General features: G+C 43.0%; 1 protein-coding gene across 2 annotated transcripts in view; it reads left to right on the top strand.

The window, feature by feature from the left end:
- Positions 1 to 14,175, top strand: part of LOC132824791 (dedicator of cytokinesis protein 2-like) — a 1,235,709-nt gene that overhangs the window by 1,062,151 nt on the left and 159,383 nt on the right. For both annotated transcript variants that reach the window (XM_060839646.1, XM_060839560.1), the window contains exon 37: positions 13,297 to 13,387. In XM_060839646.1, coding sequence (XP_060695629.1) covers positions 13,297 to 13,387 — 91 coding nt within the window. The remainder of the gene's footprint in view (positions 1 to 13,296; positions 13,388 to 14,175) is intronic.

The raw sequence follows: 14,175 nt of genomic DNA, 5'->3' as shown, positions 1-14,175 counted from the left end.
AGATCCAAGACAAGCAAGTAACAGAGAACCGAAGTCAATCAAAAGTGGAGCTGAAAGGCACGGCACAGTAGGCAGCATTGGAGGAGCAGGAAAATTGACATTTCAGATCGGGACCCTTCATTAGGACATGACAAAGGGTCCTGACCCGAAATATTGACCCTCCGATGCTGCCTGACCTGCTGTGCCTTTCCAGCTCCACTTTTTCTCAACTCTGATTTCCGATCCTTACTATCTCCACACAGGGAATATATGATTGTATTTTACATTTGGTTTGACGAAGAGAAAAATGGTTCTAAGACCTTTATGTCAAACCTGAATAAAAGCAGTTATAAGGCATGAAAGCAAAGGTACCGAGAATGAACTGGCAAATTAGGTTAAAAATTAGTTTAATAGAAATGTAGTGACTGACATTTAAGGGAATATTTCAGAATTCACAGAGCATATCCTTTCAAATGGGAAAGAATAAATTCGAACGGGAGGATCCACCATCTGTGCTTAACTTAAAAATTAAAGAAGGCATGTAACTAAAAGAAAATAACAAATAATTGGGCAAAGATGGTTGACAAGTCATATGATTGGATAGAATATAAAACAGCAAAGAATGACTAAAAGTTAGTATAGAGAGAAACAGTAGTTTCGGAGAGAAAGCTAGCCAGAAAAATGTTTTAGAAATGATAGCAAGATTTTCTATAGGGATCAAAAATGATAAGATTTAACAAAGTGAGTGATCAGTTTATAGAAAACATGTTTGAAGAATTGCTAACAGAAATGTAAGAGATGGCAGATGAACTGAACAGATATATTGCATTGGGACTTCACTGTGGAAGATAAAAGTAGCATCCCAAAAGTGGCTGTAAATTAGGAAATGGGAAAAGAATGGAGGAATTCAGGAAACTCACAAGCATGTACAAAGAGCAACTGAACAAAATGATGAGCCTGTGGCTGTCAAGTTTCTGGGTTGCAATGGACAGAATTGCAGGATCTCAAGAGAATTAGTTACTAATATACTTGAGTTTAATTTGTCATGATGAGTTGCCATTCTTATGTTTCATTCTCACACGAACACTTTGGTCCTGAACTTTGACCAACTGGCCTTTAAAAGACTCCCACATGTCGCCCCCGATGTAATTTCACGACTTACTGCTTCCCCCAATTTAGCATTTTTACCCAATGACCAGTTTTATCCTGATCTTAATGATCTTAAATCTTGTGGTATTACAATCGCTATTCCCAAAAAGCTCAATCACCTGGCCAGGCCCGTTCCCAGTGCAAGGTCTAGAACTACCTCTTCCCTTGTTGGATTATCAAGAAACCATTCTGGATGCACCCAACAAATTCTGCTCCACTTAAACCCCCAGCACTAAGGGAGTCCAAGTCAGTATTGGAGAATTTAAAATCCCCTACTACAACACCCTGTTGCTTTTACATCTTTCCATTATCTGCTGACATATCTGTTCCTCCATCTTTTACCGGCGATTGGGATGCCTATAGTATAACCAAAAATGTTCATCTGTTTCTCCCTCAACAGATGCTGTCAGACCTGCTGAGTTTTCTAGCATTCACTGGATTTGTTTCAGCCCCTGCACAACAGATTCTGCAGGGGTTCAGGAGCCTGGCCCTCTCGGGGGCAACTTGGGGCTGACAATAACGAGAGCTTGCTCATAACTGAATATTAAAGGAAACAAGGCAAAAGCAGAAAAGGTACCCATCCAGCACATGACGTATGATGCAGGTATCTTCAGATCAACAAAAACTGAATCAGACTGTCCCACCCTCTCCCCATTGCCTCATATCTTTCTCTGCTTCAAGAACATTTCTTTCAATTTTGGCAAAATATGAGGTACCTATTCTCTGATTGTTACTTGATAGTTTAGGGAACCTTATCTCCCTGTTTTAAAGGGTTAAAGTTGGAAAATTCAGCTGGATGGCAATCTGATGAGGAAGACAACAGAAACTTGTTGGCTCCTATCCCTCATGCTAAATATTTTGTCATTTTCCAATCAGTGGAGACTCTTGGCAAGATGTACTGGCAGGAGATAATGAGGCAGTGGCAGTGCCTCCAGCTCCAGATGGTCTTTGAAAATTTACAATTCTGATTTTTGTTTTATATCCACATCCACACTGTTTCATTTCAGTGCTTCATGTGTGGAACACTGGGGATTTCCATGCGTTACATTTCTCTGATCGAAGATTCTCTTCCCCTCGTCTCATCCGCTTTTCGTTAGTACTCTGCGTGATGTGAGCGTTGTCGCCCATTTTCTTGAGAAGCTTACCTCAAAGGGAACAGAGAGACGGAGGAGAACTGTGATAGGGTCTGGAATCTCAGACTGAGCAACAAGTGAGGAATGAGGATCAGAGAAACTGGGCAGGAGTTGGGGAGGGGCGGTGGTGTGGGTCAGTGAAGAGGGGGAGCAAGAATTCGTGGGTTCTGAGGTTACTGTCAACGGAAGGGATGATGGCTGTAAGGTGAGTGTGAACAGGAAAGGGACTGAGTGGGGAAATGGCAATTCAGGAGTGAGGGAAACTCAAGTGTCCCTTTGGGTGTTCCAGACAGCACTCTTTACACCACTTATTCCATTAAAAAAACTCAAAAACTCAAGAAGTCACTTGACTTCTTCTGGACCACAGCATATTCCCTGGCCTGGAACAGCCTTGAGGTGCGGAGAACATCAAACATTACAGCGCAGTATGAGTCCTTCAGCCTTCAATCTTGTGCCAACCTGTGGAACCAATCTGAAGCCCATCTATCCCACATTATTCCATTTTCATCCATATGTTTATCCAACGACGATTAAAATGCCCTCAAAGTTGGTGAGTCTTCTACTGTTACAGGCAGTGCATTCCATGCCCCTACTACTCTCTGAGTAAAGAAACTACCTCTGACATCTATTCTGTATCTATCACCCCTCAATTTAAAGCAATGTCTCCTCATGCTAGCCATCACTATCTAAGGAAAAAGGCTCTCACTGTCCACCCTGTCTAACCCTCTGATTATCTTATATGTCTCAATTAAGTCACCTCTCAATTTTCTTATGTCTAATAAAAACAGCCTTAAGTCCCTCAGCCTTTCCTCAAAAGATCTTCCCTCCATACCAGGCAACATCCTAGTAAATCTCTTCTGCACCCTTCCCAAAGCTTCCCCATCCTTTCTATAATACAGAGACCAGAACTGTACGCAATATTCCAAGTGCGGCCGCACCAGAGTTTTATGCAGCTGCAGCATGACCTCATGGCTCCAAAACTCAATCCCTTTACCAATAAAATCTAACACACCATATGCCTTCTTAACAACCCTCTCAGCCTGGGTGGCAACTTTCAGGGATCTATGCACATGGACACCGAGATCGCTCTGCTCATCTTCACTCCCAAGAATCTTACCATTAGCTCAGTACTCTGCATTCCTGTTGCTCCTTCCAAAGTGAATGACCTCACACTTAGCAGTCTCCCCTGCAAACACTTCTGATTAAAACAAGAAATGATCTCATCAGAGTCCCAACTATAAAGGATTGTGTCAGCTTCAAATTCCAACCAGTCAGTTTGGCGCGGGTTGGAGGAGAAGTAGGATTTAAAAATCAACCTCTAATAGATGTTCTAATGTCAGCATCATGTTTGAAGGTTCAAATATCAATTCATAAAGGGAGGTGGCTGGGAGGGTGTTGTAACCTCAACAAGAAGAAGATATGGAAATCTAAGATGTTTATCTTGGAACCCTCCTTTTGGAATTGCCTCAATATTTAGCTTGTCAAAGCAAAGCCATAGGACCTTATTGGATGACTTTAATATTGTAGGGTTTGAAAGAGTAGACAGAGAGAGAGAGGGAGAGACAGAGACAGAGAGTGGTGAACATGGACATGTGGTGAAGAGCAAAACCAAAGACCACCAAGATATTTGTGTTTGGTGGAGGTCAGTCATCTCAGCTCCAGGACATCTCTGCAAGAGTTCCTCAGGGTAATGTCCGACACCCAGCCATCTTCAGCTGCTTCATCAATGACCATCCCTCCATCATTAGGTTGAAAGTGGGATGTTCACTGATGATTGCGCAATGTTCATTCCCATTTGCAACTCCTCAAATGCAAAAGCAATCCGTGTCCAACTGCAGCATGATCATGCAGCAAGATCTGAACGCTATCCAGGTTTCAGCTGATAAGTGGTCAATAACATTTGCATCATGCAAATACTGGGAAATGACCATCTCTAAGGAGAGAGAATCAAACAATTCCCCCACCACACTGTTACCATCACTGAATCCCTCATTATCATCATACCATTGATTAGAAACTGAACTGGGCTTGCCATATAAATAATGATAATGAGCGGTTCAGAGGCTAAGATCCTGCAATGAGTAATTCATCTCCTGAGTCCCCGAAGCCTGTCCACCATCAACAAGGCATCAATCAGGGGTGCGATGGAATGTTCCCTACTTGCCTGGATGAATGCAATTCACTTGGGGCAGGTTCAAGTCATTTTAGTTTGATTTTATTGCTAAGACTATGAGGACACAAAGTTAGGGGAGCTGCAGGTAGTCAGGAGGATTGCCAGAGGATACAGCAGGACATAGATAGGTTGAAGACTTGGGTGGAGAAATGGCAGATGGAATTTAATCTGGGCAAATGCAAGGTGATACATTTTGGAAGGTCTAATGCAGGAGGAAATGTACAGTAAATGAGAGAACCCTTAGAAACATTGACTTACAGAGGGATTGAGACATACATGTCCACAGTTCTCTGAAAATGGCAACACAGGCGGAGAAGATGGTCGAGAAGGTATTGCTTGCTGGGCATTGAGTCTAAAAATTGACAATTAATGTTACAGCTGTACAGACTTTAGTTCGGCCACATTTTGAATTGCTGTATATAGATCTGGTTGCCACCCTGCCAGAAGGACTGTATAGGTTTGGAAAGAGAACAGAAATGACTTACCAGGACCTTGTCAGGTTTGGAGGGTATTAACTACGAAGAGCGATTGGACAAACTTGCTTTGATTTTTCTTGAACGTCAGAGGCTGAGGGCGACCTGATAAAAGCTTACAAAATGATGAGAGGCCTAGATAGAATGGATAGTCAGAGACTTGTTCCCAGGGTAGAAATGTTAATTACTAGTGGACATAAATTGAAGATAAATGAGGGAAAGCTTAAAGGAGATGGGAGGGGCAAGTTGTTTACACAGAGGGGTAATAAGTGCCTGGAATGTGCTGCCAGAGGAGGTATTAGGAACAGATACAATAGCAATGTTTAAGAGGCATCTTGAAATATATATGAATAGGCAGGGGATAGAGGGATAGGCATCATGTCGAGGCAAAAGGGTTTTAGTTTAGAAAGGCACCATGTTTTAATGCAGGTTTGGCAGGCCGAAGGGTCTATTCTGTACTATGCTGATCTGTGTTCTTTGTCTATTCTTTGTTCCTTGACACCTGAGTGTGTCAGTCTATACTCAATGAGATCCTAAGGTATTCTGTCGTATCCCCAACCAGCATCAGGTGAAGGAGCCCAGAACAAGTGTCAAGGCATTCAGATCTGGGCTCGACCTTTTAGAGTGATGTTGCAAACAATAAGGAAATTAAGGATTCATCCCTACGTGGCCATTTCATCATGGCTAGAAGTGTTTTTAACCAGACCCCTGATTTTTATGAATATGTTTCAGAACAATGAGGTGCTCCAGAGCATTGCAAGACTATGCATGACAGCACTACAGATGTAGAGTTCGTTGAAAAACCCAGGGAATAAAATACACACATTTTACAAAGACCTTTTGCATTCTATGGTTATTCTAAAACATTTTGCAGCCACCAAAGTCTAGTCACTGTCTCATCAGCAGCTCTGATACAGCAGCACTCACTCAGTCATGGGGATATTGGCCTGGATGTTGTTCTCGAGTCTCTGGACTGGGACTTCAGAAATATGCTCGATTAACTCCACACCTCCTCAGCATTTGCTGGATAAGAGGCCTGGCAGAGCGAGTGAAGCCTCTTTTATTGATCATCAACTGTCTTTGTTGCTCCACAGCAGATTGCCTGCTTACTCTCTATGTATGTCACAGAACTGTTGGCACTGCGGTGCTACCTTCCGTTCTGCATGCCGCACAGAACTGAGGCAAACAGCCGAGTGCAGGTTTTGCTCTTTGGGCTATTTACAGCATGGGGCTTTCCTTTTCTTTTTGCATTCATTCTTGGGTGTCACTGGCAAGACTGGCATCTAGTTGTGATTATAATGTTGTACAGGGACATGGGGAAAAGGCTTGGTTGGCACTAGGTGATAGAACTGGTGCTAGCAAAATGGGTTAAATGGCCTCCTTCTACGCCATAACAGTGCTGTGATTCTGTGTCGAGTGAGCTGCAATGCCAACCGCTGCCTATAAATGGTAGCTGCTCCTTTGTCAGGTAACTAGTGGGGTAGGATCACAAGACACAGAATTTATAGCACGTATGTCATGCAACTGATATGATATATTGACCAAACCTAGATTGCTGCCAACATCCTCTTGTTCTGACCAGACCTACGGGACTGATTTAGTCTAAAACCAATCAGCAAGAAACATCTGGTGGCATGATGAGAAGAGACTCTTGCCTTCACCAAGATGCGGTGAATTGTAAAATACCAGTTACACATGGTCAGTCTGTCTACATTGAGATTCACAGGCGTTTTGCCTGTTCCTCACCCAAGTCCTTTTGGTATCACGGAATTGGATGGAGCTCAAGGAAGTCCTCAGCATTAACTATAGTTGTCATGGCCTCCATTATTGATACTTTTTTTTTATTCCAGATTTTATGAATTGAATTCAAGTTCCACCAGCTGCCATATAGCGATTGGAACCCATGCCCTGTGGGCTTACCAATGTACCTTCCCAAACCTACTTCCTCCCTATGAAACATTTCCTGCTAATTGAGGAAAGTTTCATTGAAGCCAACCAGGAGTCATTGTCACTTGTAGAATCATGGGTTGGCATAACACAGAAACAGGGCATTCAGACCCACTGCATCTGTGCCAACCTTTTGGATAGAGCGACCCGATTAGTCTCATTGTCCACATGCCTTATGTCTTTCAAAATACTTTCAACAAAGTCCCACAGAAGAGATTATTGTGTAAAATTAAAGTGCATGGGATTGAGAGTAGTGTACTGAAATGGATAGATATCTATTTGGTAGATAGGAAACAAAGAGTAGGAATAAACATGTCTTCTTTTGAATGGGGTACCAGTAGGATACCACATGGATTGGTATTAGGAGTCCAGCAATTCATAACATATATTAATGTTTTAGCTGATTTGCAGGTGACGCAAAGTTAGATGGGAGGATGAGCTGTGAGGAGGATGTAGAGATGCTTCAGTGCAATATGGACATGCTAAGTGACTGTGCAAATGCGTGGCAGATGCAGTACAATGTGGATAAATGTGAGGTTATTCACTTTGGGAGCAAAAACAGGAATTGGTTTTGGCTATAAATTGAAAGGGGTTTGTGCATCAGGATGTATCTGTCCTTGCATTGCAGACACTAAAGTTCAATATTCAGTTGCTGCATGCAGTCAAGAAAGCAAGTGATATGTTGGCCTTCATAACATCCATACAATGTGGAAGCAGGCCCTTCAGCCCAATGAGTCCCAAAGAGCATCCCACCCAGATCCATGCCCCTTCATCATCCCTGTTACCCTGCATTTCCCATAGCTAATCGAGCTAACCTGCCCATCCCTGGACACTAGGGGACAATTTAGCATGGCCAGTCCACCTAATCTGTAAATCTTTGGACTGTGGGAGGAAACAATCGCAGACATGAGGAGAACATGCAGACACTAAAAAGGCAGTCACCTGAGGTTGGAATCAAACCTTGCACCCTGGTCATGTGAGGCAGCAGTGCTAACCACTGAGCCAATATACCACCTACTGATAATGTGAGGTTTTGAGTACAGGAGAAAGGATGACTTGCTGAATTTATATGGAAAACATCAAAACAAAGAATTGCAGATGCTGGAAATCAGACATTGCTGGAAAAACTCAGCAGATCTGGTAGCATCTGTGGAGAGAAAGCAGAGTTAATGTCTCAGGTCACACGTCTGAACTGGTTCTGGAGAACGATCACGGGACCTGAAGCAGTAACTCTGCTTTCTCCCTGTAGGTGCTGTCAGACCTATGCAGAGATTTTCCAGTAATTTCTGATTTTGTTGTAACTATGTGGTGAGATCAAGTGTGTGCAGTTTGTATGCAGTTCTGGTCTCCTTATCTGAGGAGGAAATGTTCCTGCTGTAGAGGGAGTGCGGTGAAGGTTTATTAGACTGATTCCTGGGATTGCAGGACTGAGGTTTGAGGAGAATTGAGGCAGTTCAGATTACATTTGCTGGTAACTGTTTACAGAACTTAGAACATAGAACAGTACAGCACAGTACAGGCCCTTTGGCCCATGATGTTGTGCAAGATCTCATAGTCCTGTTAGAATGCTATAGGTTTCTAACACGATGGATGGAGGAAGCATGTTCCCAATGGCAGGAAATTCCAGAGCCAGGGCCTACAGTCTAAGGATATGAGATAAACTGTTTAGGAGTGAGATGAGGAGAATGTTTTCACCCAGAGAGTGGCGATCCTGTGGAATTCTCTACCACAGAAAGCAATTAAGACCAAAACATTGTACCATTTCATGAAGGAGTTGGATATAGCACTCTGGGTGAAAGGGATTAAAGAAACTGGGAGAAAAGTATGAATAGACGATTGAGTTGGATGATCAGCCATGATCATGATCGATAGTGGAGCAGACTGGAAGGGCCGAATGGCCTACTTCTTCTCCAGTTGTCTATGTTTCTAAGCTCTGCTATGTTTTTCGTCTTCATCGTTACGCCAAATTCCCTTTGGAATGTTGCCATTGAATCTATTCCCAAAATTCTATCCTAACTCTATTACACTTCAATTTGAAACAAGTCACTGCTTAAAAAGAAATCTCTGCATCTCATTCCCTTTTTCATCATCAACTACACACTCCAGTAACAGTGAGTGATGGCGGCCATCCTCAAAATTCTGTTCCATACCCAGGGGCAGAGCAGAGAAGCACACAAATCCTGTAGATGCCAGGGATATGGAACAAAGACGGATGGGTGGAACTGGGGTATAGATGATCCATGATTGAATTCAATATGGAAAGAGGCATAATGCCAACAAGAAACCTTGTGTTTTTTTTTTGAAGGCAATGAGAATACAAAACACAGATTGTCTGTGCAGCATATGGTGGTGTTGGGTTAAGTTATGATTTAACTTGACACTCATGACACCCTGACGTTTCGGGCAAAAGCCCTTCATCATTCATCACACACCCCCACCCCACACTCGTGGGAAAATAACTTCCAATCATTCATCTTCAAGGTTCACAGATAAAGACTATCATGAGATACCAACATCTGAAGAGTTCATCCTCATTGACAGTCAATACAGTGAAAGATTTATATAATGGAACATCCTGAAGCCCTTTACAGTCTATTTAGTGTAGTCACTGATGTCATGAAGGAAATGTGGCAGCCAATTTGGTGTACACAGAAAGTTTCCACACTCAGAAATACAGTAGCCATAAGATAGCCTGGGTTCTTAGAGTCACAGAGTCATGGAGATGTGCAGCATGGAAGCAGACCCTTTAGTCCAACTCGTCCATGTCGACCAGATATCCCAAATTAATCTAGTCCCATTTGCCAATATCCGTCGGAACTCTTCCTATTCAAATACCCATCCAGATGCCTTTTAAATGTTGTAGTTGTACCAACCTCCATCATTTCCTCTGGCAGCTCAATCCATGCATGCTCCACCCTCTGCATGAAAAAGTTGCCTTTTAGATCCCTTTTAAAATTTTCCCCTCTCATCCTGAACCTGTGACCTCTTGTTCTGGACTCCCCCACCCCAGGGAAATAACCTTTTCCAGTTACCCCTATCCATGCTCCTCATGATTTTATAAACCTCTATCAGGTCACCCCTCAGCCTCTGACACTCCCAGGGAAAACAACCCCAGCCTATTCAGCCTCTCTCTATAGTTCAAACCCTCCAACCCTGGCAACTTCCTTGTAAATATTTTCTGAACCCTTTTAAGTTTCCCAACATCCTTCCTACAGGAGGGAGACCAAAATTGCGTGCAGTATTCCAAAAGCTGGTTATTGAAGTTGGTTGATATATGTTGACCAGGATATCAAATTGCGTCATGGGATCTTTTAGATCTGTTCACCTCTGAGGACAGATGAGGCTTTAGTTTAATATCCTATCCATAAGACAGCAAAACTGAGGGTAAGGCTCACCCTTAGTGCTATACTAAGGTGTCAGACTAAATGATACATGGCTGTAGAGGAAAGCTTCAATCTACAAACCTTGAGACTGGAGGTAAATTGGCGATGACGGAATTGACACATTTTGGACAAGGAGGGTGACCCCACGATCCCTTCTCCTATATTTGGGGAGAATGGACAGGCTTGCAGAGCCTTTTTCTCTTCCTAAAAGTGTGTAAAACTCCTGACCTTTATCACTGAGGAGAAACAGAGGGAACCTAGATCTGTTCAGTCTTTAGTCAGCTCAATCTGAAACCGATCTCCTGAAGCTCTGCTCTTTATCAAACGGAACATCACTATGGTTTTAATTTCATTAGTAACACCAATTGTGTTAAACATCTGCTAACACAAAATTGACTGATTACTCATGTTGACTGTCAGAACAAACAATTAACGGGGGAAGGTCACCCTTTGATTTTGTTTGCTGACTATGGCAGGTCGCTGACAAAAACGTACGCATTGTCAGTAAATTCGAATTCATATTGTGCCATCTAAAGGATTTTATGATGTTAATGAGAGCCCACGGGCATTTACCAAGGACATCCTACAATTACTGTCTCTGGTGTGTTTGATTACATTACCCAATTGCTGCTTGCAGTGACACTACCACAATATTAATGATAAACAGGAGATTGTCATTATGAAACACCAGTTTCTGTTGTCACTGCTGTACGCTCAGCTCTTAGTATGCCACTGTTAACTGCTGTGCATCTGAGAGCATTACATGGCTAGCCCTTAGTCTGAGTTCAGAGGGTAAATATTTGCAACATGTTGGAAGGAGATTTGCTGAGTTAGGTTGGTCTTATGACAACAGATTGAGCAGTTGCATAGAATCCCTACAGTGTGAGCGCAGGCCATTCGGCCCATCAGGTAGACACAAACCCCCTCCGAACAGCGTCCCAGCCAGACCCAGCTCCCTAATCTACATTTCCCATGGCTAATCCACCTTGCGTGCTCATCTCAGACTGTGGGAGGAAACCAGCGCACCCGAAGGAAACCCACGGGGAGAATGTGCAAGCTCCACACAAACAGTTGCCCAAGACTGGAATCAAACCCAGGTCCCTGACTATGTGAGGCAGTGGTGCTAACCGTTGAGTCACCATGTTTCCCAGGTTATGCCTATACTCTTTGGAGTTTAGAAGAATGAGAGGTGATCTACTTGGTATTAAAGGAGATAAATGAAATAGGTGAGAGAGGATATGCCGTCATGTGGGGCAATCCAGAAAGAGAGGTCACAGTGTTAGGAAAAGAGGTTACCTACCCCAGAGCGAAATTGATGCTGGAATGTTGATAGATTTACGGAGGAGATAGACTGATTTTTAATCAGTAATGAGGTGAAGGCTTATGGAGCGTGGGCAGTAAAGTGGAGTTGAGGCCAAGATGAGATCAACATGACCATATTAAATGGCAGAACAGGCTTGAGTAGGCCATCTTTTGGTTCTTATTTTCTTATGTTCAGGGTAAACCAACAGCAGGACTTTCAGATACTCTTGGACAGCAGCGGAAGGGAAGAAGTTCTATTTTAAAATGGTGAAAGGGCTGTTTTAGGACTGCTGTCACAAAGAGTTCTTCAGTTAGATTGGAGTTAAGGATGACCCATTCTCCGTGTTTCACCTCAAAATAATGTAACTCAATGAACTTCTGAAGAGAAGGTGGGAGATGGAGATTGATCATTGAATAAATGTTCAGGCTCATTAAGCATTTCTTTATTCCTAAATGAAGCTGCTGATTTGCATTAGGTACCTACTTAACTGTCATGGCCCAGTGAATGGCAACTTATGCCATCTTCAGAAAGTCATGGGTTCAAGTCAAACCCCAAGAACCTGAGTACAGAAATTTTTAACTTGATTCACCCAGTGCAGTAGTGAGGGAGGACGTCAGTGTCAGAGGTGCTGTCATTCCAACGTAATAATAAACCCAACTTACATCTGCTCCCTCAGGTACATCTATAAAAGACCTTTGGCACTATTTTGAACAGCAAGTGGTGTCATGACCAATATTCATCCTTCAATCTGCTTCCTTAAACAAAAAGGGCCCAGTTCTCATTGCTTTGTTGTATGTGGGAGCTTGCTATGTACGAATTGACAGCCATACTTCCTACTTTACAACAGTGACTGCAATTTAAATGAACTTCAGGAGAACATAAAACGTAGAATATAGAACGTTACAGTGCAGTACAGGCCCTTCGGCCCTCGATGTTGCGCCAACCTGTGAAATTAATCTGATGCCAATCTAACCTACACTGTTCCATTATTATCCATATGTATGTCTAATGCCCATTTAAATGCCCATAACATGGCGACTTAACTACAGTTGCAGGCGGGCTGTTCCACACCCTTACTACTCTCTGAGTAAAGAAACTACCCCTGATATCTGTCCTAAATCTATCACTCCTCAATTTAAAACTATGTCCCCTCGTGTTAGCTTTCACCATTCAAGGAAAAAGTCTCCCACTGTCCACCCTATCTAACCCTCTGAGTATCTTATACATCTCGATTAAGTCTCAACTTTCTTCTCTCCCACGAAAGCAGCCTCAGTTCCCTCAGCCTTTCCTAGTAAGACATTCCCTCTATACCAGGCAACATCCTAGTAAGTCTCCTCTGAACACTTTCCAAAGCTTCCACATCCTTCCTATAATACGGTGAGCAGAACTGTACGCAGTACTCCAGGTGCGGCCTTACCAGTGTCTTGTACAGCTGAAGCATGACCTCGTGGCTCCGAAACTCAATCCCCCTTCCAATAAATACCAATGCACCATATGCCTTCTTAACAACCCTATCGACCTGCATGGCAACTTTCAGGGATTTATGCACCTGGACACCGAGATCTCTCTGTTCATCTACACTGCCCAGAGTTTTACCATTAGCAAAGAGCAATTAAGCTACCAAGGGATGTTCTGGGATCATAAAAGCCTGAAAGAAACGTAAATCTTCTTTTCTTATTCGGTATCAGCATCCGCAGTTCGTGTTTGTTTTGTTAAACATCTGATCAGTTTTTACTTTCTGCCCCCTCTCTCCCAGATACATGTATAAACTCCGAGATTTGCATATCTTCAATGAAAATTTCACAGAGGCGGCCTTCACTCTACTCCTGCATGCAAAGTTGCTGAAGGTAATGACCAAAGCATTTCTGTGTTCGACACAATGGGTGCTGGGGCTGATTTCAGCACAGCAGCCCACTCTGAGTGCATCACTGCAGTTTCCATGAGAATTGCAAAATCTCAGCCATCCAGATTCAATGAAAAATGTTTGATCAGAAGAAGCAGTATTGGAAGCATGAAATGGCTAATCAGTGTGAGGCCATTTGGCCCATCCAGTCTGCACTGGCCCTTTTGAAAAGTAATCTCCTTCACCTCATTTCCTCCCACATCACCACAGTTTTTGTTTCTCCTGCAAGTATTCATCCAGTTCCCTTTGGAAAGCTGAGGGAACTCCACCAGCTTTTCCAGTCTATTCACATGGCTGTGAACAATCCTGCCCGTGATCCCTCCAGTCAATCTGCTCTTCAAAGCCCTTATGTCCTTCCTAATGTGTGTCACCCACACTCGGAACTGGGGGCAACCAACCTCTTTTAATAGATGGGTTCAGCTTTGTGCAGGAATTGGAAAGGAATTGTGCAGGAATCATAAAAATATGTGGAAAGTCATGATGGGATTTGATAGAATAAATGGGGAGAAGCTGATTCCACTGGCTGTCCTGTTGAAAACTAAAGGAGCACAGATCGGAGGTAAACTGCTAAACAAAATGGTGGAAAGGTGATGAGCAATGATTTGTCCTCAGTACAATATTCCCAAGTTTGCTGTTGGCAGAAAACTAGTTACAATGTGGAGGTGCCAGTTTTGGACTGCGGTGGGCAAAGTCAGAAATCACACAACACCAGGTTATAGTCCAACAGGTTTA

Source organism: Hemiscyllium ocellatum, chromosome 1 (assembly GCF_020745735.1).
Source record: "Hemiscyllium ocellatum isolate sHemOce1 chromosome 1, sHemOce1.pat.X.cur, whole genome shotgun sequence".
Taxonomy (NCBI): Eukaryota; Metazoa; Chordata; class Chondrichthyes; order Orectolobiformes; family Hemiscylliidae; genus Hemiscyllium; species Hemiscyllium ocellatum.
The sequence above is the reverse complement of the archived record's forward strand: the minus strand, read 5'-3'. Positions and strand labels throughout refer to the sequence as shown.